Source organism: Monodelphis domestica, chromosome 3 (genome assembly GCF_027887165.1).
Source record: "Monodelphis domestica isolate mMonDom1 chromosome 3, mMonDom1.pri, whole genome shotgun sequence".
NCBI lineage: Eukaryota > Metazoa > Chordata > Mammalia > Didelphimorphia > Didelphidae > Monodelphis > Monodelphis domestica.
Genome location: NC_077229.1, coordinates 319,130,814 through 319,154,503, shown reverse-complemented (window position 1 = coordinate 319,154,503; position 23,690 = coordinate 319,130,814). Strand labels below are relative to the sequence as shown.

The 23,690-nt window shown below is 30.4% G+C and overlaps 1 protein-coding gene across 3 annotated transcripts in view; it reads right to left on the bottom strand.

Moving 5' to 3' along the window:
* C3H8orf34 (chromosome 3 C8orf34 homolog) overlaps nucleotides 1-23,690 on the bottom strand; it is a 463,675-nt gene that overhangs the window by 262,218 nt on the left and 177,767 nt on the right. For all 3 annotated transcript variants that reach the window (XM_007487223.3, XM_056824041.1, XM_056824042.1), the window contains one exon: nucleotides 23,163-23,329. In XM_007487223.3, the coding sequence (XP_007487285.2) occupies nucleotides 23,163-23,329 (167 nt within the window). The remainder of the gene's footprint in view (nucleotides 1-23,162; nucleotides 23,330-23,690) is intronic.

Sequence of the window (23,690 nt, the reverse complement as noted above, 5' to 3'; positions counted from 1 at the left end):
TGGCCTAGCTGTATTAGTCTACTAGCTGTGTGACTTTTAGCAAATTAGTTATTTTATGTTTCCCTGATATTCCTTTTTAAAAACTGCATATTGGAAATAATAATGGAACATACTTCCCAGGATTTTTCTGAGGACAAAATGAATGATATTTAAAAAGTACTTTGTAAACCCCCAAATTCTATAAAATAAAGTGATTATCATTATTATTGCCATTACTGAAAATGTCGGGATCTTCAGTGGATTCCTAAAGTCCTCAGCCCTTAGTAAAAAGTAAGGTATGATGCTGACTAGCTGAAAAATCTTTTAGTACAGAGCGTGTTTGGCAGTTGACAGTTTATCTGTAACCCAAGAGCTAGCCAAGCTCAGTTTGGAGCAGTGTTTCAGCAAGTTGGCCTATGGGTAATGTATAAGAGGAAATACCAGAAGAAATGGAAAGACTAAATTGGAAAGACTGTCATACAGTAACTAATTTGGGGATTTTAGCAACTTTTTTAGACAAACTCCTGAATTTGAAAGAAGGAGCAAGGTATGCTGGTTATGAAATTATTAATCCTTACTGAATTCCAAAGAATTCAAAGTCAGAGAGGTAACCGCTGAGAAGGGAATCAACTAAACAGGATGGGGAAGTAAAAATAGGTAAAAACTCACCTTGGATGAAGTGAAAACAAATAAAGAAAGAAAAAAGAAAAATAGAGTATCCTAGATGGGGGCACTAATTAATAGATATTAATTACTATGATCTGCCATCTAGGTTGTAGATTTCTCTTATAATTCAGAAATCTCTAAAAGAAAGAACTTTGCAAAGTTTTATAGCACCAGTTCCTAAAATACTACAGTTGGCTATAAGATGATATGGACACAATTGTGTGATTATTTTTTCTTAGTTTGCCAAAGTATGGTTGTACTTTGAATTACTTCTTTGGAAACACTTTAAAGTAACCACAAGATAGTTTTCTATCAAAAACTTATACAATGAAAAGGGAAATACTTAGAATATGGAGTCAAAGATCTTGGTTTCAATTCTAGTTTTATTATTTACTATTTGAGATAATGAGCAAATGATGTTATCTCTTTGAGCCTTAGTTTCTTAGTTTTCTCATTGTGAAATGAAGGAAAATGAACTGGTCTATCACTAAGTTCCCTTCTAACTCAATTTATGATTTAATGATTCAAGTGGAAGTCAACAAGAGACAAAGGGTTCAGAGATATAAATACATTAATATTGTACTTTATTGTCTTCAGTCTTTCCATTAACACTCTTATGGTTTTAATATTATTAATTTGCTCACATAAGGATGTTTCAAAAAGGGCTTTTGTGCTTTTATATTTATGTCTTCTTGGAATTCTATTTAGGCAAAATAACCATAATTTTATACACTTTCCTATTATGCTAAAGAGGATCAGTAATTAATCAAAGAATCAATATATTCTACCTAAACTGGTACTGTCCAGTGTTTCAGATATATGTAATTTTTAAAAGCTGTACAAATTATCAATTAGAGGATACTTTATGCTTGACCTCAAAAAAACAAATTACTTAAAATGTTTAATCAAATTGTTCATCAAGATTTCTATTGTTTATGTCTTTACAATGAATACTTTGATTCTTTTCGACAAGTTAAAATTTTGAACACTTTTCCATTTGTTGCTATAGTCATTTCATTTTCAGTGAATAGCTCTTAGAAATCTCTCCTTAATTCTGGAACTTATTTATTTTACACATTCAGAGTGTCTTTCTTGCTGTATGTCTAGTTATTTTCCTTTGACCTATAAGAATATTTTCATAGTGGTTTACACAATATTCCATTTAGGAAAAAAATGAATAGTGAATTGTATTCCATTAGCAAAAGTCAAAGATTATGTAAGCATCCGGCTATACAGGGCACATGTTTTGAGTGAATGAAAGCATCTAGTGGATGAATGTGAGGAGCGATGTAAATTATCCCTCTAGCCAGTGAAAAAGTCTATAGGGCAACTTACCCACACCATTCAGAATGGTTTCATTGCCCTGTACTTCTAACTATAAATTTTTCTCTTCTCCTTCAGTACTTCATCTAGATATAAATTTGGCCTTAAAAAAGAAAACAAGAACAATAATTGAATCTACTTTAATAAAAAAACAAACTACCATCTGACCTATTTAATGATAGACTGAAAAATTCAATATAAACTGGTTCTCAATATAATTTCTGGAAAATGTTATCCTCTTATATGCACTTAAACTAGAATCAGAGAACCTGGATTTAAATTCAGATTGCTACTTTGTCTGTGATTTTGATCAAGTTTCTTAACTTCTCTGGGCCTCCATTTCTTCCATAGACTAAATACTTTTAAAGTCACCCAACTCTAAGTTTAAAGTGCATACAGGAGGAGAAAAATGTACAATAGGCTTTGACCAAGGAGAAGGGGATTTTAAAAGCTAAATGGAAGTGTTTATATTTTGTCTAGAGATAATAGAATACTATTGCAGTTGAATAGGGGAATCACAGAGTCTAATCTCTTAATATGAAATCAGGAAAATATTGAAAATGGAATAGTTCTTTCTGGATTTCCATTAGATAACATTACCTTTACTAATAACAATGGTTACATCATAATGTTATTGCATAATCTAAAACCCCATGTACTATGTAAGGAAGTGGAAATGGCACTAAAGAATAATGGACCAATTGAATCAAACTAGTATACGCAGTGAAATCTAATCTGAAAAATAAGTAATGTTTAATTTTGAGAACAATGAAGGAAAGAGGACAAATCCCTAGAAAAAATTGCAAATGAAAATTTTACCAAAAAGAATTAAAAACTCCAATTACCAATTCATATAATAATGTTCTCATCTATATAATATCTTTCTGAAAATTGATCAACTGCATACTGAGGATATGCTTGATGGAAATATGAAAAGAAAAAGAGACTTTTGTGAATAATTTTCTAAAATATGCTACATCTTCATCGTTATGTAACTCACTAAAAAGTGAAGATGATGCATAATATTACTGTATTTATCTTTGTTGATTATAAAAATTTGATTTTTAGAAAAATGTAGTCTTAGAGGTTTGGGGTCAACAGTGTTCTTCCATGCATCTGTTAGGTTGATATGAGTCTTTGATAGATGAAACAGTAGAGGTACCTTTGTTCAATAATCCTTTAACTATCACTATTAAAGGATATAAAAGTGGGAGACATTCAACACACATGTTTGTCCCTGATAATGCTGGATGTTCATTGCAGTGACCAAATAAAAGAGGCATTTCTGCTAATATCATGAAATCCTTCTAATAGTTCTATTTCTAGATGACCTTGATTGCATCAAGCCCTAGATATCACATAGCATCCTAAATGATATCTGTATGATCCTGTGTCTTTTGTAAACATTGCTGAAAGACAATGATCTGGGCGCAGAACTGACTAGAAGATAAAAAAAAACAAGCATTTAGGAAGACATTTAAACAAATTGACTCCCTGAAACAAACATTCATATTAATATCATCAATATTCTAAGGACAATAGTTTATGATTGTGTATCATGGAATACCAAATTTGTAAAAAGAAATATGGAAGGGCAGAAATGGCCCAAAGAGAAATAAAGGTATAGAACTCTAGTATAAAGACTATCTCAAGACTACATTTCTATTTTTTTTTACATTTCATTATCAACACAGGGATGTTTGTATAATCTGAAAAGACAGCAGGCAAGTAATGTAGAGTGCAGAGTGATTAAAGGAAAGACGTCTGAGTACTGAAATGTTAAATTGTAAATGGTAAAGCCTCCAAAAGAAAGCACTTGCATACCGAGTCTTTTATAAAGGAGTTAGAAGTAGTAATGGACAAATATTGCATAGAATAAGATGTGAATGGATTATGAATCACACCTTTGGAGGGAATATCTGTTTCAATAAATTAATAGATTCCCTGAAAGATCATCTTTTGTGGAGATAACCGTATTGCTATCCTTTCAAAATATGCTGTATTTACCAATAATTGTTAATATGCTTATTAAGGAATTAATTTGTTTTTCAAGAAAAAAATGATTAACAGATAATTTCCTATATTTTCTCTTAACTATGTAGTTCAGTCATTTTTCAGTCATATTGGTCTCTTTATGACCCTATCTGGGGTTTTCTTGGCAAAGATCAAGAAGCAGTTTTCCATTTCTTTGTCCAGCTCATTTTATACATTGAGAAACTGAGGCAAATGAGGTTAAAAGATTTGCTTAGGGTCATACAGCTAGGGTCTGAAAGAAAAATTGAACTGAGGCCCAGAACTTATGCATTGCCCCACCTAGCTGCCCCAAAACAGCAAAAACAATGTGAGACAAGTAATGTATACTTTGTAGGGCCTGGAACTACTTCCCATATTCTGATTAAAATTCCTAAGTTGGCTAAAGGTCATTGAAGGTAAACACACATATGGAACTTTCTTATTTAGCAGCTCAGTTTATTTTCAATGAGGATCTGCAACAGGTAATTTTCAATTTAGTTCATCAGATCTGTAAGGATTCTAATGGAAGTATAAACATTCAGGACTAAAAAGAAAGACTATCAAAAGGAGATGTATAATCACCAACTCATATTTACTTCCTTGTGTACATAAAGTCTTTTTTGAAAATGACCAATCCTATTGGGGAGTACGTTAAATGAAAAGTTATTTTAGAGCTGCACTTCTCAGCAAACGTCCTTCACAAGAAAGTGATACAGTAAGGACGTGAGACATACTAAGACCTGAAGAGTTAGATTATTATTTATGTTCCTCTGATGGATTGGAGAGAATATGTTATTTATAGTATGCTTAATTATTTAAAGAAATCATTTGGAATGTTCTCTTAGGATTGCTCTTATTTGCCAATTGTTTTAAGTGTTCCATTTTATGTATATAGTTTAATGATTAAAGGAGGTGGTTAAGTCTCTCTAAAAATCTCCTTCCTCAGAAGAAGAAGAAGAAAACTACTCTACTAGGTTATCAGTGAGCAAAGTTTTCATGAGCACCCCATAGCGATGGAAGGACACACCATCTCAGACTCCAGAGAAGTTCAATATGAGTTATGGTCATTGTTACAACTTGCTTCACTAGAAAACCTTTTTTGCTCACTATAAATAATTCATTATTTGGAAAATGTTGGAATGGAAATCATTAAAGGAGAAGAATTTTGTTTTCTTTGAAAAAAATGGTTGAATATGTAAGAATCTTGTGGTATTCTATGCAGGCACTTGTACACGTATAGATACATAAATAGTAGCTTTCCCTCTCTGGAACCAGACCTGTGATCTCAATGGTGGCATTGTCATTCTCTATGAGTTAAAGAACATAGGTTTAAGCGTTATTTAGGGAAAATTCTTAGTGCTATCCATCCACAACACAAACTTTAATTTGTTTTTCGTAAATTAATTTTATTTCTTTCAAATGAAAAAAAAGAATCATTGTAACTTCCCAATAACCCACTTTTCAGTAGAATTTTCCCTTACAGCATAGAATAGTAAAAAAAGTGAACAGATACCCCAACCACATCTATATATTACCTAAATACATACCTGCATTCTATCATAGCTTAATAGAGAGAAACAAAGAAAACAAATTTTTAAAATGAAGTTAAAACTTTAGCTTACTGAAAGATAACTAAAACATCATTTAACTATTTTTCCTTTCCAATAGCAAAATAATGATTTTCTAAAATCAATAAGAAGACTGTTTTCTTTTATTTGAAATAATATTTTTCAACATCACCAAAGAGGCAGGTTTTGAATAACATTAACTTAAATTGAGGCTTTACAAGTTTATAGTATTAATATGAAATAATCTAAATTAACTGGCAACCCAGCCTTTGAACCCTGTTATACTGGACAAGGTTAAAGTTTTGTATTTTAGGGGTGAATGCATTTCTCACCAACTTCTTGATAAACTACGAATAACTTCCAACTTATTATGATAAGATGAATTATAATGAATGAGAAAAAATCTTAAGAGACAGCCTGTTTAGCATCTGTTCACATCCAACTGGAAATGTTCACTGTTCTTTTTGGGCCTGTGTGGTAATTATAGTAAGTTGGGCCAAGAATCAAGACAGGGAATGTTCTGAAATATTTAATTACTGCCTCCCACCTGTTCTCAATTCTTAGTGTCTCCTCTCAGACTGCCAAAAAGAAAGCCCGTTATTAGGATGTTTGTATTAAGGACACCTGGACTATAATATATTCCATCAACAAATTTTACAGAGAGAAAAATTAGCCAAAGAAGTACTTTGGTCAATGCAGATTAAATAAGGAAGCAAAAATGAAGGTCACTATGTTCCCTGAAAAACAAGGTTGCTTAAAATAAATCACTGGGTGATTTCCATTTGTATGGTTAATACTTAAAAAAAAAAAAACCCTTCCTTATGTTTTAGTATCAATCCTAAAACAGGAGAAAGTCAAAAGCTAGGCAATAGGGATTGTGTGACCTGCTCAGGGTCCCACAACTGCAAAGTGTCTGAAGTCAAATTTGAACCCAGATCCTTCTAACCATGATCTACTGTTAATCAAAGTGAGCAAAAAACATTGACAAAATAACTTTCTAGACCTAAGTCTCTGATATAGCAAAATAATTTGCCAGTGTACTAAAAGGAATATTTTTGCTATGGAATGATGGTGATAACATAATAGAAATTTACCTGTTTAGTCATAATAGGTTACAGCATAATTTAAAAGTTCCCATCCATTTGTTATCCAATATTTGGAATCACATATACCTCCTTCTTCCTCCTGTCTTTGCCTTGAAAAATAGTTTGCAGAAAAGAGTGATCTCCATTGTTTCATGTTGAATAGATGGGGAAAATAACTTTCTATTTATTAACAAGGCAAGATCAATTTGAGTCTAGAAGGTGTGGTCCCCTGTAAGTCATCATGATGAAACTGAGGAGGCTTCTTTTTGCCAGGAAGGAAGCACTACTTCTTTTTTGAAATTACCTCCTTAAAAATGGATAGATACATCTATGCAAACTTTCAAATCTAATCAGAAGGTAGAATGTGGAGAATATTGCATTGCCCTAGTTCTCCAAAGGGTAGTATTGAGCTGTCCTAGATCCTAGCACTTGATTTGAATTGATCAAAAGTTGTAGGTGGGGTTGAAAGAAAAAGGTCATCCTAGACTATATTTATACCCATTCAATTCCTTCTTTATCTTATATAGGTTTTCTCTCTTCCACACTTCTCTCCTCTCTCTCTCTCTCTCTCTCTCTCTCTCTCTCTCTCTCTCTCTCTCTCTCTCTCTCTCTCTCTCTCTCTCTCTCTCTCTCTCTCTCTCTCTCTCTCTTTTTCCCCTCCTCCTCTTCCTCCTCCTCCTCCTCCTCCTCCTCCTCCTCTCTCCTTCCACCATCTCTTTTTTCTTCTTTTTCATTCCTGTTTTTCTGGTCTCTCCACCTCCATGTTAACATGTCCACGAGTACTATCCATTGTTCACCTCTTTAAACAATAGCGACATTTTTAAAGTAACTACAAAAACTTGATAATTAAATGGAATAATTTCTAATACATACACAGTGTGCTGAATAAGGGAATTAGTATTTTAGTTCATGTGCTTGATCATTACTATTAAAAACCTTATCCTAAGATATATGTTGGTGGGCTCTGGTAGGGTTCAGTCTACCACTACCAGCAATGACCATCAAGCATCACTGTGTGAAAAGAGAGCTGATCCTTAATATACCTTGGGGTTTTCATCCTCAATACATTTTCTGGCTGGATAATGTAGATAATCAAATAACTGGTCAATGAAAGTGAACAGTCTAACTTCCTGGTGAATAGACAGCAAGGTATAGTAGGAAGTTAGGAGACCTGGGTTCAAATTTTACCTCTGACACTTGGGTAACAATATTATCTTGGATCAACAATTTAACTCTTTAGGCAACTCTCTGAGACTTGGGTCTTCATCTAGATAAAGCTGGCAAAGATTTTTGACCTATTTTCTTTGTGGATCCTTTTATTCTTACTAGTAAGAGCCCCAGTATGTTCCTAAAATGAATTAGAAATTTTTAAAAAAGCAATCCATTACTAATTATCCTTTATAAGTCTGTCCTAGGAATTATGATTAACCATTTAAGTTATATTTAGGATCAATTATTTCTAATGAAACATTAATTAGACTAATTTATTAGCAAATGAGTCTCCCCTACAAAGGAGGTAAATGGGTATTTCAGAGTAAATCAAAACCAAGTGCTGACTTTGATTAAAATTTTTCATGGGTAATGAGTTAATTGAAGATAATTAACTACTTATCACCCTTTGGGGAAATAATACATCCCTAACCATTGAATTTTTTAATTCAGTATGGAACTAAAATAAAATACTGTATTTTATTATTCCATAGAGATTCTATACATTTTTAAAACAGCAACATGTAGTATTTAAAATAACTTTGTTGTTTTAAAACTTAACTTACATTATAAGTATGACTGAAATGATTGAAGTCAAATTTAAAAGAAACAAGTTAAGAAATGCTATATTAGTTAGTCTGACTTTAAGGATGACATTTTCTGTTTCATATAAATACTATTATAGAATTTAGTGTTGGAAGGGATCTCAGAGAACCTCAGCTACCTCACCACATTATCTTCAACAAAGAGTCAGCCATTGCTTAAAGTGAGGGAGAGACCACTTCTTCTGGCAACGCTATCAATTTTATCTAGCTCCAAGTGGTAGGATTTATTATTTTTCTTTCATCAAATGAAAATTGTCCTCTCTGAAATATCTGCCTATCCCTCATTTATTCTTTCCAGAGCCAGAGTGAATCTTGTATAGTAAAATCATGAGTCTTCTCATTGTTCTAGATACTCCCCAGTTTGACATAGTCATTCCTAAAAGATGGTATGCAGAACTAGGCAGTAATTCTCCTTTTCCATGTTGTCCTACAGAAGATTAAAACTCATAACACATTTGCAAACTATATCATTTTATCTGTGATGCTGGGGAGGGGATAAGTGGAAGGGAAGGAGAGAACATAGATTACAAAATATCAAAAAATTATTATTAAAAAATTTTATCAATAGGTAATTTGGAAAAAAAAATTAAAAAGAAGCTTAAGACTCAGGAGTACCAATAAAAAAGAGACAATAACAAAATTTCAAAGTTGTAGATGCATATTCATCAACAATTTCAAAATTCTAAGGCTTTCATAGTTAAGTTACCCTTTCTGGACAACAGATGAAAATTACTTAATAAAAGAACACTCAAAATACCTCTGTATTATGGTAAAAGATATAACGATTAATAGTCAAGCCATTTGGCATCCTATATTCTTCAGGGACTCTCAATACATACACATCTTACTTTACTGAATTAAATGCTATTATTTTACTAGTTGCAGTGAGATATGCCTATATTGAGTCAGAGACTCAATGTTATTAAATCATTAATTTAATCACCAAATGAACAGGTGAAAAAGTTTAACAGTTGCTTTAAAAAAATAAACCTTTTTTAAAACAATTTCTCTTCAAAATCTCTTGTATTCTAATTGCTATTGCCTGACAACAAGAACACCAATGATCTTACAGTTGTATGCTATTTTCTCATTATAGTCAGTTCACACTGTTTGCTTACTATCTCTCAAGAGAAAGCACCTGTTTGCTTCCATAAAATAGATATTATCTTTTCCCTCAAAGTATAGGCATCTAAACATGACTTAAATTAATTACAAAAAAGTACTTCTTTAATTTGTGGATTTCTAGATCTAATTAGCTCAACCAGATTCCAAAGAATAATGATGAAATCCAAATGTGTGCTATTTTGTTATTGTTGTTGATAAGTTGATTAGTCATGTCCAACTCTTTGTGACCCCATTTAAGGTTTTCTTGGGAAAGGCACTGGAGTAGTTTGTCATGTCCTTCTCCAGCTCATTTTAAAATAGATGATGAACTAAAGTTAACAGCATAAAGTGGCTTGTCCAGGGTCATGTAGCTAATGACTGAGGCCATATTTGAATTAATTTCAGGGCTAGTTCTTTATCTACTGTAGTACCTAACTGCCCCAATATGTTATATAAAGTTTCAATAAAACCAATATGCACATCACTTCTATAATGAGCCATAAATCTATGCATTTAAATTTACTATTTCTTCATTTTCAAAATTAAACTGAAAAAATCTAATTAAATCTTAAGTATTATAAAGTCCTTACTCAATATTCTCCCCAGAAATGCAATTTTGTGAATTCTTAAAGTAAAGCTAGAATTTGGGGCCAGGAAGATCACAGTTCAAATCTAGTCTCAGACACTTACTACATGATGTTGGACAAATCACTTAATATCTATTTCAGTTTCTCCATTTATGAAATAAGGATGAGAATGACACTTATTTCCCAGGATTGTTGTAAAAATAAAATAAGACAATATTTGTAAATCATTTTGCAAATCTCAAAGTGCCATATTAAAAGTAAAGCATTACTATTAATAGAATAAATTCAGAAAAATGGCCATCAAGAAATTCACATCTTTATTTTCATTATAAACATAGTTGATAAAATAACCATGAATGAATTAATTCCCTTAATTCAGAATGCATTTCTCTGCATTTATTAGATGATCTACTGTTAATAATTACTTAGGGTCTAATTACCACATTTAAAAAAAAGTTTTATTGGTGTTCTTTGAGAATTTCAGCAGAATTAACCTTGAAGAGACCTTAGAAGTCAGATAATAGAATTTCCTCATTTTAAAGAAGTGCAAAAGGATTAAATTTTCCCAAAATTAAAAGCATACTGAGTCTGAATTCAAACCCAGATCCTCTGTGGACAAACCTAGCACTCTATGTACTATATCATGCTCCCTCTTTACCCTAGCTATTAACTACTCACAATCTAAATTACACTCTCTGTGTTCTAAAAAATAAATAAATAAATAAAATGAAGAAGGCAAAAAGCAAAGTATATTAAATTGTAGTGGGTTTGGTCAATATAATAAATCTACATATTGGGCATTATAGGATCCAGGATATTAGGGCATTTGAAAACACAGCTTAGAGGGATTTTTTTTTGAAACTGTACTATCAAATACACATTGGAATTTCAGTTTCATTTATTAGTAAATCTGCTCTATTTTGGTTAAATCTTTTGACTCCATCAGATAAGATCAATCAAACAAAGGCCACTAAATATTAAGATCCTTACTAGGAAACTTGGTTCAGTTGAGTAGAATACAGTGGCCACACTAGTTGAGGTGACATGTCTATCAAGTTTTGTATCCTCAGCCCCTAAAGTGAACATTTTGAAGTATGTGCATAGATAAAACAAAATGGAAAAATATCTTTAAAAGGAAACATAATGATCTAATGTCATCCATAGACATGGTAGCAAAAAGTCTGGTTTAATGTCTTCTATATTATACAAAGAAAAAGATGCACCCTGAAACTATCCTGGACCCACTTGTAAACCCTGATCTCTTCATAATTAGAAGCTATCATGAACTTTCATTTGCACAAATGTCTAAAAAGTTCTTTTAAGTAGTAGATTCTAAATATTCCAAATAAAGTTGAATTTTCCTTTGTAAAAGGGACAATTAGTTGAATGAAAAGTGAAGTCATTATGAAGAAAATAATTTACTACATCCAGAAGGTATTCTAAAAGTTTCAATAAAGCTTAAAACTGTCCTTAGACTTGTGGGACAATATATATATATATATATATATAGATATATAGATATATATATAGGTCTATGTCTCTTTTTATGCATTTTTATATGCATGTAATATATGTATGTGTTTATATGTAGGCATAGGTATACAAATATATGTATATTTAAATAAATGACATGAACATTGTATAATACATACATATATGTTTGTAATATGTTTAAAGTGCTTTCTAATTCTTAAAGTGACATTTCAGTGATTCTTTCTTTTTTTGCTTGTTTGTTTAAACCCTCACCTTCCATCTTGGAATCAATACTGTGTATTTGTTCCAAGGTAGAAGAGTGCTAAGGGCTAGGCAATGGGGGTTAAGTGACTTGCCCAGGGTTACCCAGCTGGGATGTGTCTGAGGCCACATTTGAACCCAGGACCTCCCTTCTCCAGGCCTGACTTTCAATCCACTGAGTGACCCAGCTGTCCCTTTCAGTGATTATTTCTGCTAATGAAAACAAAAGTTATTTGGAGCATAAATAAGTTTAAACACTTATTGTTGTGGTTTTACTCTTTTTTTTCTAGAATCCAGAAAAGAAATGGCTTCAATAGAATCAAAAGAAAACAGGGAAGAGTGATATTCTAAGAGTAACAAATATTTTCTAGATTTGGAAAGACCTAGTAGAGATAAGTAGGTAACAAAGGAGTTGTATCATAAGAGCATATATTTTAACATTTCATAAAAGATGTTGATAATTTGTAATATTTTTTAAAGAATTGCACAAAAGGTAAGATATTCATTCTTGCCTTGACAATGCCTAAAAGCAACACTCTAAAAACACTGAAAAGAGTTAATTTATTTTTATGAAAGTTGATAACCTCCTATCTTAGCTATCATGTCAATGAATGAAGAAAAGCCAAGATATTTACTGGCTCAGTGCTTTGTTCAGGGTTGATTTATTTAGTTGAATTCTTTTAAGAAATTAATTGTGACTTTAAAGAAAAAATGGAAATTATAGGGTGTTACTATATAAGAAGAAGACAGTATATTAAGGAAGTCATTTCTAAACAGACTAGGAAGTAACTTCTTTGATGGCTCATCTCCCAAATTAATATGAGGAACAAAAGACCAATATTATATTCATGAACAAGAAAAATTCATTCTTGTCCTACATTTATATTTGTCTCCTATTTTAAGTCTTTCCTATAGAGCATAGAGATGGTTATTCTATCCTTAAAAAGGAGAGATGCTAAGAGTTACAATTGTAATTTTATTTCATAAGTTTCTTTCCCCTATTGTATTAGGAAGAGTGTATTTTTAATTTTTATCTATGAGGATCTATGAGATAAACTATGGAGAAGGAAAAGAGAAAGAATGCATAGAAGAAGAAGTGTCTTCTCAGCTTCTATTTTATAAAGAAAAATCATAAAAAGAAAGCAGATGATACTGCTTTCCTGTCACATTTAGGGAGAAAGAGATGAAAGAGAAAAAAAGAAGATATATACCTTCTTCATAACACTATTGTGACTGCTTTCTTGTGAAGGGGACTTTGTGTGGTGCATTTCTTTTCCTGAATGAACTAAATGGTATAGGACTGTATTTTCAGAAGTGAAGATAAGTTGTCAGCTATTATAGTAAGTGTTTGAAGTGATTGGCTATGACCATTTTTAGAGCATAGACAATAGATAAAGAATTACCTATGCCTCTATTTATTAGAAATTTCATTGTTAATTATATATTTAGTAGATTAAATATTAATGTTGGAGATTAAGAAATTTATTAGAAAAACACAATTAACCACTATTGTTAAAAGAGGCTTCACGATTTTTTAAATGAAATATAATGAATGAAAGAGGGGGCTCTAAATTTAGTTGATGAATCAGTTATATTGAAATTTTAGGTAATGAAAGGGATTGTATTTACCATCTGAGAGATGCAAGTAGAAAATTGAAATGAAAGTTTAATATAATGAGGCAGAACATGGGGAAAATAATCTATTCAGGCAAATGCTAGAAACATACCGAAGGTAAATGGGTAACCTACAAATGAGGTTGGTGAACCATGTCATAGTACCTGTTACATGTTTTTCTACTCACTTTTATATGTACTTAATTACTGCTGATGTAAGACAAAAGCTTCAATAAAATAAGCAAATATAAATTTCTCATAGTTAGTAAAAATATAAAATGTGATTTTATAAATATATGTTTTATAATAAATTCTTGAAATGTTGCCATACCAAGACAATGAATAAGCAATATACAGAACCAATCATCTATAGGAAATACCTTAAACCTAACTAATGTATGGTCAAAAAAAAAGCTTAGAGATCATGAAATGATTAATTTTTAAAGAATTTTATAAATAAATTAGAGCAAATGATTCATAAAATTGAAAATCTTTTAAAAGCCATATAAATTGGCAATTTTTTGTATAAGAGATGAGTAGCTCTTTTAAAATTTACAATAGCAATAAGGCATTTGAATCTATTTAAAAAAAAATGAAAATGTACAAACCTAAGAAGAAATAAATCTTCTGGAAGGTTGATTTCTATTAAAATATTCCCTCATATTTTTCAAGGACTCCTTTGTATATAGACACTAACCTTAATTTTTAAAAGTTTATTCCCGACTTCACTAGAATTCTTTCTTTAATAAGAATAAGTGAATATAAATGTTGAAAACCAACCACAATGTTTTTTATATGCATACTAAACATATATGTATAGTACTAACCACTTAGGGAACCTAAAAATATTCCTCATAATTTGTACCAATGAATTGAACATGTTAATACCATTGAAAACAATTTACCTACTTTATTTTTTTTTCATCTCCAGTGAAGTGTCAATGCCAGGAAAGAAAATATTTTTAGATACCCCAAAATTGGCAGGTTCTTGCAATTGTTCTGGTAACATGAACAAAAGTCAATATTGAACTTCAATCATATACATTTTAATATATTTATCCAGAGATGCCTCAGTGATTTAGCAGCAATGATCTAATACATAATAAACTAAACACATCACTGTACTACTTACAAACAACTCATTTTCTAAAATACAACATTTGGAGGACAACTCATTAATAAGTTTTACAACCCATTGCTTTTGACGTTAAAATACTAATAAGTATGGAATTCATCATGCTTATATGCAAAGTCATAACAGAAACTGTACGATATCAAATATATGGTTTAGCAGTACTTTAGGGAAGTTTCTAACAACAAAATTACTGAACTCAGTCAAGTTAAATTAAATCATCCTCATATTCATACAAATTAATTGTGCATAAAACATTACTATTTGTTTTATTAAGTACTTGAAGCCGACACAACAACTCAATTTATTTCAATAAATCAACAACGATCTTAATGATATCTAACATTTCTTTTGAAATTTGTACTGAAGTTTGGTTGTAAAGTGAATTTAATTCAAAATTATAAAAATTGTGCCATTTAAACTTGAATTTTGTGAATTGAAATATTCACTATTTTATAATCCCTGTATTCATAAATAACATATTTTAAAATTAGGGCAAATTTCAAACAGGATAACTCTTTTCTCAGCATTTTTATCACCTTACTTAGAGTGAAATTCACATTTATATGTATTTTTGCTCTTGATCCTATGCTTGGTTGGCTTGAGCCAAAGAATGGTTGTTTTTATTGAGAAATTATGAGAGAAGACAATAAACATGTCTGGGACAATGTCAGAGCTACTTTTTTCAGAAATATTCATTTCTATGGAGATATTATTCAGAGTGGTACCCAAATTTCTGTGTGATCCATATTAAGTCACATAAATTCCTCACCAAGAACCAATTTCCTTCCAAAAATGAGATTTAATAACAATAATAATTAAAACTTTAAATTCCAAAGCATTGAATAGTTTGTAAATTTTTAAAAGTTTCATAGCACTCATCATTTTAGCTATACAAGAATGCTGTGATGCAGACAGACAGGTATCTTCATTTTATCAAAGACAAAATGGCAGTTCAAAGAGGTTATTGAAATTCCCCCAGGGTTTTGCAGTGGCAATTTCAAGAGTAGAACTCAGATCTTCCCCTTCTGTTACAATTGATCACTGGACTCTCCTAGAGTACTTTCTGGAATTAATCCTTTAAAAGAAGAAGGAATGATATATGCGAGACACCCAGAGTTACTAAAAAGAAATCTAAATTACCTTTTCTCCAAAATTGCTATGAATCCATTGTAGATTTTCAATGAGAAAGAACAATATCAAGTTATATTACTAGTATCCATCCAACAGTTCTAAGCTTACTTAAAAGCCACCTTTCTGTCAAATTCTTCTGCTAAACATATCATTAATAGCTTCCTACAAAACTGAAAATATTTTCTTTAGTACATAGATATTTATATGTAATTATGTCTATTCCATAATTATATATAATAATAAATCCATATATTTATAATTAAGTAAAGGAAAAAAATGTGTCCTTCTAGTCTTAAATATCTTTTCAAATATGCTTTTGCTTTTATCCTACCTTAATTTGCATAGTTCAACATAACATTTTTATTATATGTCACAGATATAAGCATATGAGTCTGGTAATTCAACGAGTTTTGTGGCATGTGGTATACTTTATTTGGGGGGAAATGGAGATTTGTGTTTTTTTTTTCTGAAATGCAATCCTCTTTTGCAATATTCCCAGTTATTACTAGAAAAATGCATAAAATGTAACACAAATAGGGTGTTAAACATAAAGCAACAAATACAGGAGGTGATATTTATCATCTGATGGATGTAAATAGAGAATTGAAATGCAAGTAAAATTTGATGAGGTGAAATATGGAGAAAATAGTTTATTCAGGCAAATATTAGAAACATATTCTGCTTGCCTAATTTTAGTATTAAAACTATAATGTAATATTTGATTTTTCCAGGTGCTATAAATAACAAATTAACATCAGAAGGGAAGATTCAGTTAGAAGGAGCAAAGTAATATCTCTGCATCATAAAGTTTATTTATATTTTTCCAGTAGATATTTCAAAATCTCATAAGACTTCGAAATCTTTTTATATTAACCTTTAAAAAAAGCTTAATATTTTGTATTACTGGCTCTTCCCACTGAAGAATCTGGTAAATTTACATCATAGTTAAAAATGCCCATGACTTGCAGGTCTAGTGAAGGGGCTAATGATGAATAAACCCATCATTCTAATATATAAGTGAGCAGGCTACAATCATAACTTTTAGAGCATCTGAAACGTAGTATGTTCCCAATTATGTTCAATTTGGAAGCATTTTAGGCCATAATGATTAGAGCAAAGAATTTATGAGATTTTTAAAAATCAAATTCCCAAAGTCAAATTAAAAATATGGATTTATAAATTCTACAAAAAAAGCACCAAAGGTAAATAGTAATAACATGGATGTGATTTCCATACATCATTTCAGAAAATCTCTTTGAAACTCCACAAAAAAAGAATTGAGTATTTAAAAACTATTGCATGCTTGCTATTGGTTGAAATTTATTTTTATCTCATTTTAGGCTACAATTTGATTCAAACTGGATGTTTCACTTGCCATTCCTATGGATAGTTATTTCACAGGAGCAATTCTTTCTATTTCTGAAACAGAGGATAGGAAGGATCATGATAGTTGCCACAGTTCTAGTTTATGAATTTATAATGGCACAATTATATGGAGATGTATGGAGACATGGCAACCACAAGGAGTTAGAGATGTTTAGACATCAGCATGTTAAGGTAAGACATAGAGCTACTGATTTAGAATTAGAAGGAACTCCCAAGATTATCTAATTCAATTTCCTTGTTTTGTGGTAGAGGAAATAGAGAACTCCAGACATAAATTTGACTACGGTCATATAGGTAGTTGTCAAATTAGGACTTAAACCCAGAATTCAAATCTAGCAACCTCTTTTCACTGTGTTATGTGGTCTCTTTCTTCTAAAAATGGTTCTCCTATAGCTACATGGGTTCTCAAATTTTCTAGTGCAAAATATGTGCTCTTTTCAAAAAAGGTCAAAGCTAGCAAATATCATCTTTAGTTATGAAGCAAATTTATTTACAAACAGCACTCTCGATTTTCTTAGTATTTGGGAGAACCAAAGCCAGAGAGCTGGAAAACTATCTGAATCATTCATTTTCTGTCCATTAAAATACATTGAGTATTATTGTTTTTTTTTCTTCTATAATTGCTGCTTTTGTTCATAAACAATGAAGGGGAATACAGGCTATCTAGCTTAAAAGAAAACAATTTAGTAAAAAAAAAAAGTCAGAGCAGATCAATCAGTGTGACTCTTTACATTATAAAAGAACTTTCCATTTTATAAAAGGATTTACCAAATGATTGCTGTACAAGGAGAACTCTCTCCTTTTAAACATGCATATCATGTGAAATAGCTAGATAACTTCCCTCATTTCAGTTCTTCAAATGCAAGCAAAATAGTGTTGTAACATTTATTAGTAAAATCATAATTTTTTAAATTTTGATTTTCTTAGAGGCATGTAACACAACTAAAAAGTAGGAAAATGTTTACTTTTCAGCACCAGCAAGTTATTTTAAGATTTCTCCTTGTCAACACAATGTGCAAGCAATATTCAAGTCATTTCTGTTGCTATGTGGCAAGGTGGATAAAGTGCTAGACTTAAAGTAAGGAAGATATCCTCAGATACTTAGTTGTGTTACCATGGGCAATTCATTTGAACTTCCTTGGGCTCAGTTCCTTCATTTGCAAAATAAAAAAAGAATAATAACATTTATTTCCTTAGAAGGTTATGGAGATAAAATGAAATTATATTTGCAATGTGCTTTGCAAATATTATTTAATTGTTACCTATTTTTATAGAACAAATCACATTCTATAGCTATTGGACAAAACTACAGTACTCATTTCTGAGTACATAGGGATAGAAAGGTGAAGAGAACCAATTGCTTTCCCCTGGCACGAAATTATTTACTATTTCTTTACTGTAATGATGTTGTATTTTCTTATCTATTTAGTTGGTTGTATGCCCCAGGAGAATGTAAGCTCCTTGAAGTCAAGAACCATATTTCATCTCTGTCTTTGCATCCATTGAACCTAATATAGTGTCTGGAAATTAGTTGCTACTTAATATATTCACAATGAATAAATTGAATACTTGATTTTTTCACAATGATTGTAAATGTTTAATAAAATTGCTGGAAGAAATGATTGCAATGATGGCATAATTGATACGAAAGAAAATTCATATTGGACTTACATTTTAAAGCGAATAGCAATCAATGCTAATATAGTTCATGAAATTCTATGTGAAGATTCAGTCAATCAAGATCCAATATTTCTTCTTTGATGATTATTAAGTATCATACCAGCATCATTTCTGTACTATAGAGTTCAGATTTTAGAAAAACAAAAGAACTTTTTGGAAGATTCTTCCACAAAATTGAGGTAATTCATGACTGTAGTAGTCATGTCTGTGAGATAATAATTGTACTTCATGCATCTGGAAATATAAGGGTATGTGGGAGGTAATTCAACTCAGGTGAGGGAGCCATGTTTACCTTTCCATTTTTTCTAAATGTGGATTTGCTAAATTTTGAAAAATACTATAGAGGGTTTGAGGAGAAAAAAAAAACCCTCTGCTCTGGAATACACCTATTTGCATATAATAAAGACTGATGTTAACACTATCCTAGGTAGTTAATTCAAGTTGTGATAATTATGGGCAATAAAATTGCATTTTAATATATTATTTAATTGCTTTTTCACTTTCTTAATTTTTTTATTGTTTCCTTCTACAAAAAGAATAATATGTAAAATGTTTTATATACATGATTACACATGGAAAATATATATAAGATCTATTTCAGTGGGGGCTTGGGGGAAAGGAGGAAGAGAATTCAACATAAAATTCTTTTAAAATGTTGGAAAGGTTTTTTATATTTAATGGGAGAAAAATTACATATATATGTTTACAAACAAATTTATATATATAATTTTCACTAGCATTCTGCTAGTGTTGTTCCAAGGAACTCTAAAGTTCTGATGTATGACTATATTAGGAAAACATGTTTTTCTTCGGTTAATACAATTAATTATGTTATTTGTAATTTATCAGTGAATAAATCAATATTCAGTCTTTTAAAAATGATTTCTAATTAGTTGAAGACCTGGATATTTTTTCAATTCAATCAATTTTGCAGAAGGACAATTATTTTGCTATTATAACATTAAATTAACTATATATGCATGCATATTCCTCTAAGAAAAATATATATAAAAATGAAGCAAAGCAGATTAATTAAAAATTGCATTTTATAAACTGTCTCATCACAATTTCTTTAAATATGAAGGTATACTAGTTATTTTAAAATAATTCTATTTAACAGAATTTTATTTAAGATTTATATTTAATTTTAAATTTAAAAAATACTAGTTTTTCCATGGTCATTGAATGACCAATCTTGAATTTGAAATTCATTAGCTATAGAGGCAATAATATTTTTAATGAATTAGGAGGTATCAGATCTAAAAATCATTCCATTATTCATTTATTTTTCTTGTATCCTAAAATTTAATATCCAATAGGAAATACAGTTTTGCTATTTGGACTTGCCTGAAAATATTTAAATATATGTGCTATCCTTTCTAATTTCATGGAAGTAATACAAAAACCAAAGAAAAAGTGCATTTAAAATCTTTTAGGAGGCAAGGGAATCAAGGAGTATTATGGAAGGTTATTTTCTTTCTAGAAAAGGAAAGGATAAATAAAATTATCTTCAACAATTATTAATCTATACAATCTTTAACTAGAGTAGTGATTTTTAAAATTTTGGGGTCATAAACCCCTTTTATTATCAGATAAAGTCTACAAACCTTTCTCAGATTGTTTTTTAAGGGCATACAATTCAAAATATATAGCATTATAAAGGTAAGCAGTTCTACTGAAATAGTTACCAAATTATTTTTTAGATAAATTCAGAGACCCAAAGTTAAGAGCTTCTGATGAAAACCTTTGAAAGGATTCTTTGAATGAAGCTATGTATTAAATAAATACATATTTGAGAAAGAAAAAAGCAACTCTAGAATATTTAGCACACATAAAGTAAAAATAATTTCAAATGAGATTATTTTTTTCAAATCAATATGTACTGTTATGTTGAAAGGGTATTTATGTTCTAGGTATTTTTCTAGATTTTTTTAACATAATCTTTACTGTTTTACTGCCAATTGGAGGCTAAAGTAACAAATCACATACCTCTAAGATAGAAATGCCAATTCCAAAGGCTCCAAATAATTTCAGAGAAATCTCAGTTGAACCATCAAATAATTAGGAGTCTAGACTATTCATGCTGTCATACTCTATCCTTTGTGTTCTCCTAATTCTAGCTATATGTCTGTATAGATGGCACTTAAGAGCTAAAAGTACAACTATGAAGAGTATTTCCTGACTTGAGGTCTCCACCCAATGCCCTAAGATTATATGGATTTTTAAAAGAAAATGTTTTGAGGAAATATTTCTTAAGAAGTAATAGTTCTGAAATATCATATGGATCAGTGGAGATACTTCCAAACACTTATAACAAATGGAAATCACAGACTTTTGTCATTAAGAGTGAAGAGTGGGGGTAGGAGTGTAATAGGACAACACAAAACTAAATATTAATAAACTATTGTTCAGTAGATTATCTATTTCAAAAGGAGTTATCAGTTATCAGGAAATTAAAGAAATTTCAATTTGTGGAAGAGAAACAACCAAAATACAAAATCACAGCTAAATAGTTTGGATGTTGAAAATATGAGATCATGAAGGCAAGAACTTCTCTTTTTTTCCTTTTTCTTTCTTTTAGTAAAACTGGCATTATGTATAATACCCTAAATTTTGCAGATGCTTAAGAAATGTTTGTGTGATTGAGTGAAGCTATATGTGTGGAGGCGAATATGGTATTAAATATATGGAATATTTTAACTGTATGTTGTTATGCAATGTCCATCAAGAAGACATCAAGAGACTAAAGGATAATTTTAGAGTATCTTATAACAGTTACTCTGAAAGGGTATTTATGCAAATTTATAAAAGTTCTATCCCTGAAGATTCTTAATACCACAAGTCTTTCTGATTTTTTATGTTCTCCTATTTGAAACAAGGTGGAAGGAAAGAATATCCCTGAAGTTCCCTTTTGGATCTAAAATTCTATGAAAGAAGCAAAACCAAAATCAGTTTTATGGAGATATATAACAATAACAATTTCCCATAACAGCTTACTCATTTTTAAAAAATATGTTGAGTTTTTCATTGTTTTTGTTGTTATATACAAATGTTTATTCATATATTATCAATACACTTGAGGATAACATCTTATTAATATTAATTGGTTTCTTTTAAAGTAAACACGCTAGTAAACCAAAAGTCAAATATATGTACATGTATATAACTGTATATGTGTGTGTATTTGTATACCTGTTATAGCAGTAAAGGCAATCATTATTAATTGAGGAAAATAATAGAGAACCTATCAATTTTGACCAAATGAATGTGTGGTTCAGAAAAGGAGACAATTCTCAAATGATATAATTAGAGAGATTGTATTTTACTGTTTTTAACACATGAAACCAATATTTTAAAAAATTGGAAAACATCTTATTCTGCATTAGTTTGGAATAAATATCTAAGAAAGTATCTAAAATATTTCAAGTCACAAGAGATTTCCAGTAGTTATATCATTCTCTTATTAATTGAATGTGATCAAACATCATACAATTCTGGTGACAATATGGAAGTTGTTTTTTGTTTTGGTAAAATCATGATTGAATTAGAAATAATCATCATCTAAATAAGCAATATTTCTGAATTTGCATGTTGCTCTTGATCAAATGAAATTATATTCCTTCATTTTTCGTGGTTCTCTTAACACAATTGTTTTTATTAAAAGAAGACAAATATGAGAGAATAGGCTAAGAGTTGTAATACTCCCAAAACAATAAGTAAATGTGTTTTAACACACACTATATTGATGAGTTTTATGTTGAACTATCATACCTTATAGATAGATACCTTTCAAAGACCTTGTCCAATGAAAACTCATTAAAATGGGTTACATTTTTATAGCAAAGAACATTAATTAACTTATTGCCTTGCTCCATTTTCCAAAATATCCTTGGAACAAAGCAAATTATTTTGGGATGAGTGGGCAGAGATGACTGAATATACTGAATATGTATATTCAGATATATATTTATAGAAAGAATAGGTTCTCAGAAGCCAACCAAAAATGCTAATGGAGCATGCTGTAGTCAAGTTTGCATTTCCCCTTCATTTACACAGAATAAAACTTGATTTAAAAATAGCCAGAGGCAAAGGTGAAATGAAAGTATATTGCATAAACAATGATTAAATTTCTTCTGATAAGTAATTAATTTGTTTAGGAGGAGAGAAATTATTGTTTTAAGTTAAACTGGCTTACAACTTTCAGTGAATGACTGACAAGTAAATGCATGCAGTAGCTTTTTCCCCTAAAGGAAAGGCTAAGTTTTTAACATCATTTCATCAAATCACTTTTTACAATACAAGAAAAAAAGGAAAAAAGATGAATGATTAATTTTTAAAATTACCCAGCAATTCCATTGCATCATCTTCATTGTCAATATCTTCTTCAGTTACAGATGGAGTGGGACTGTGGATGGATTCAAAAGAATCTTGAGATAACATTGCTGCTAGAAGCTTCTTATGTTGCTGTTGCTGCTGTTTTAATCCTTTACTCTTGGGTTCCATCTTTAAGCTGGGGGGAAATTTACATACAATTTATTTATTTATTTAGAGGACAGATTTAAGACATAACTTAAGGAAGAAGTCATAATTTGATTGAAAGATATTATCTCCAGTGTTTTGTAATACAAATGCAATACAAAAAAATATAGAAGTTTTTTTTTTCTTTTTATTGGTCAAGTGAGCTTCTCTTTGAAAATGGTGAGAAAACTCATTTCTTCACTTCGAAAAGTTAAAAAAATCCACATCTAGATGGTTACCTTCCAGAATATTATTAGTAATATAACATCAATTTCTCTATTTGGATATTTGGTTAATAAACTAGGTGGAGATCCAAATGGATAATTATGGAGCACCTCTGGTTTATAAAATAG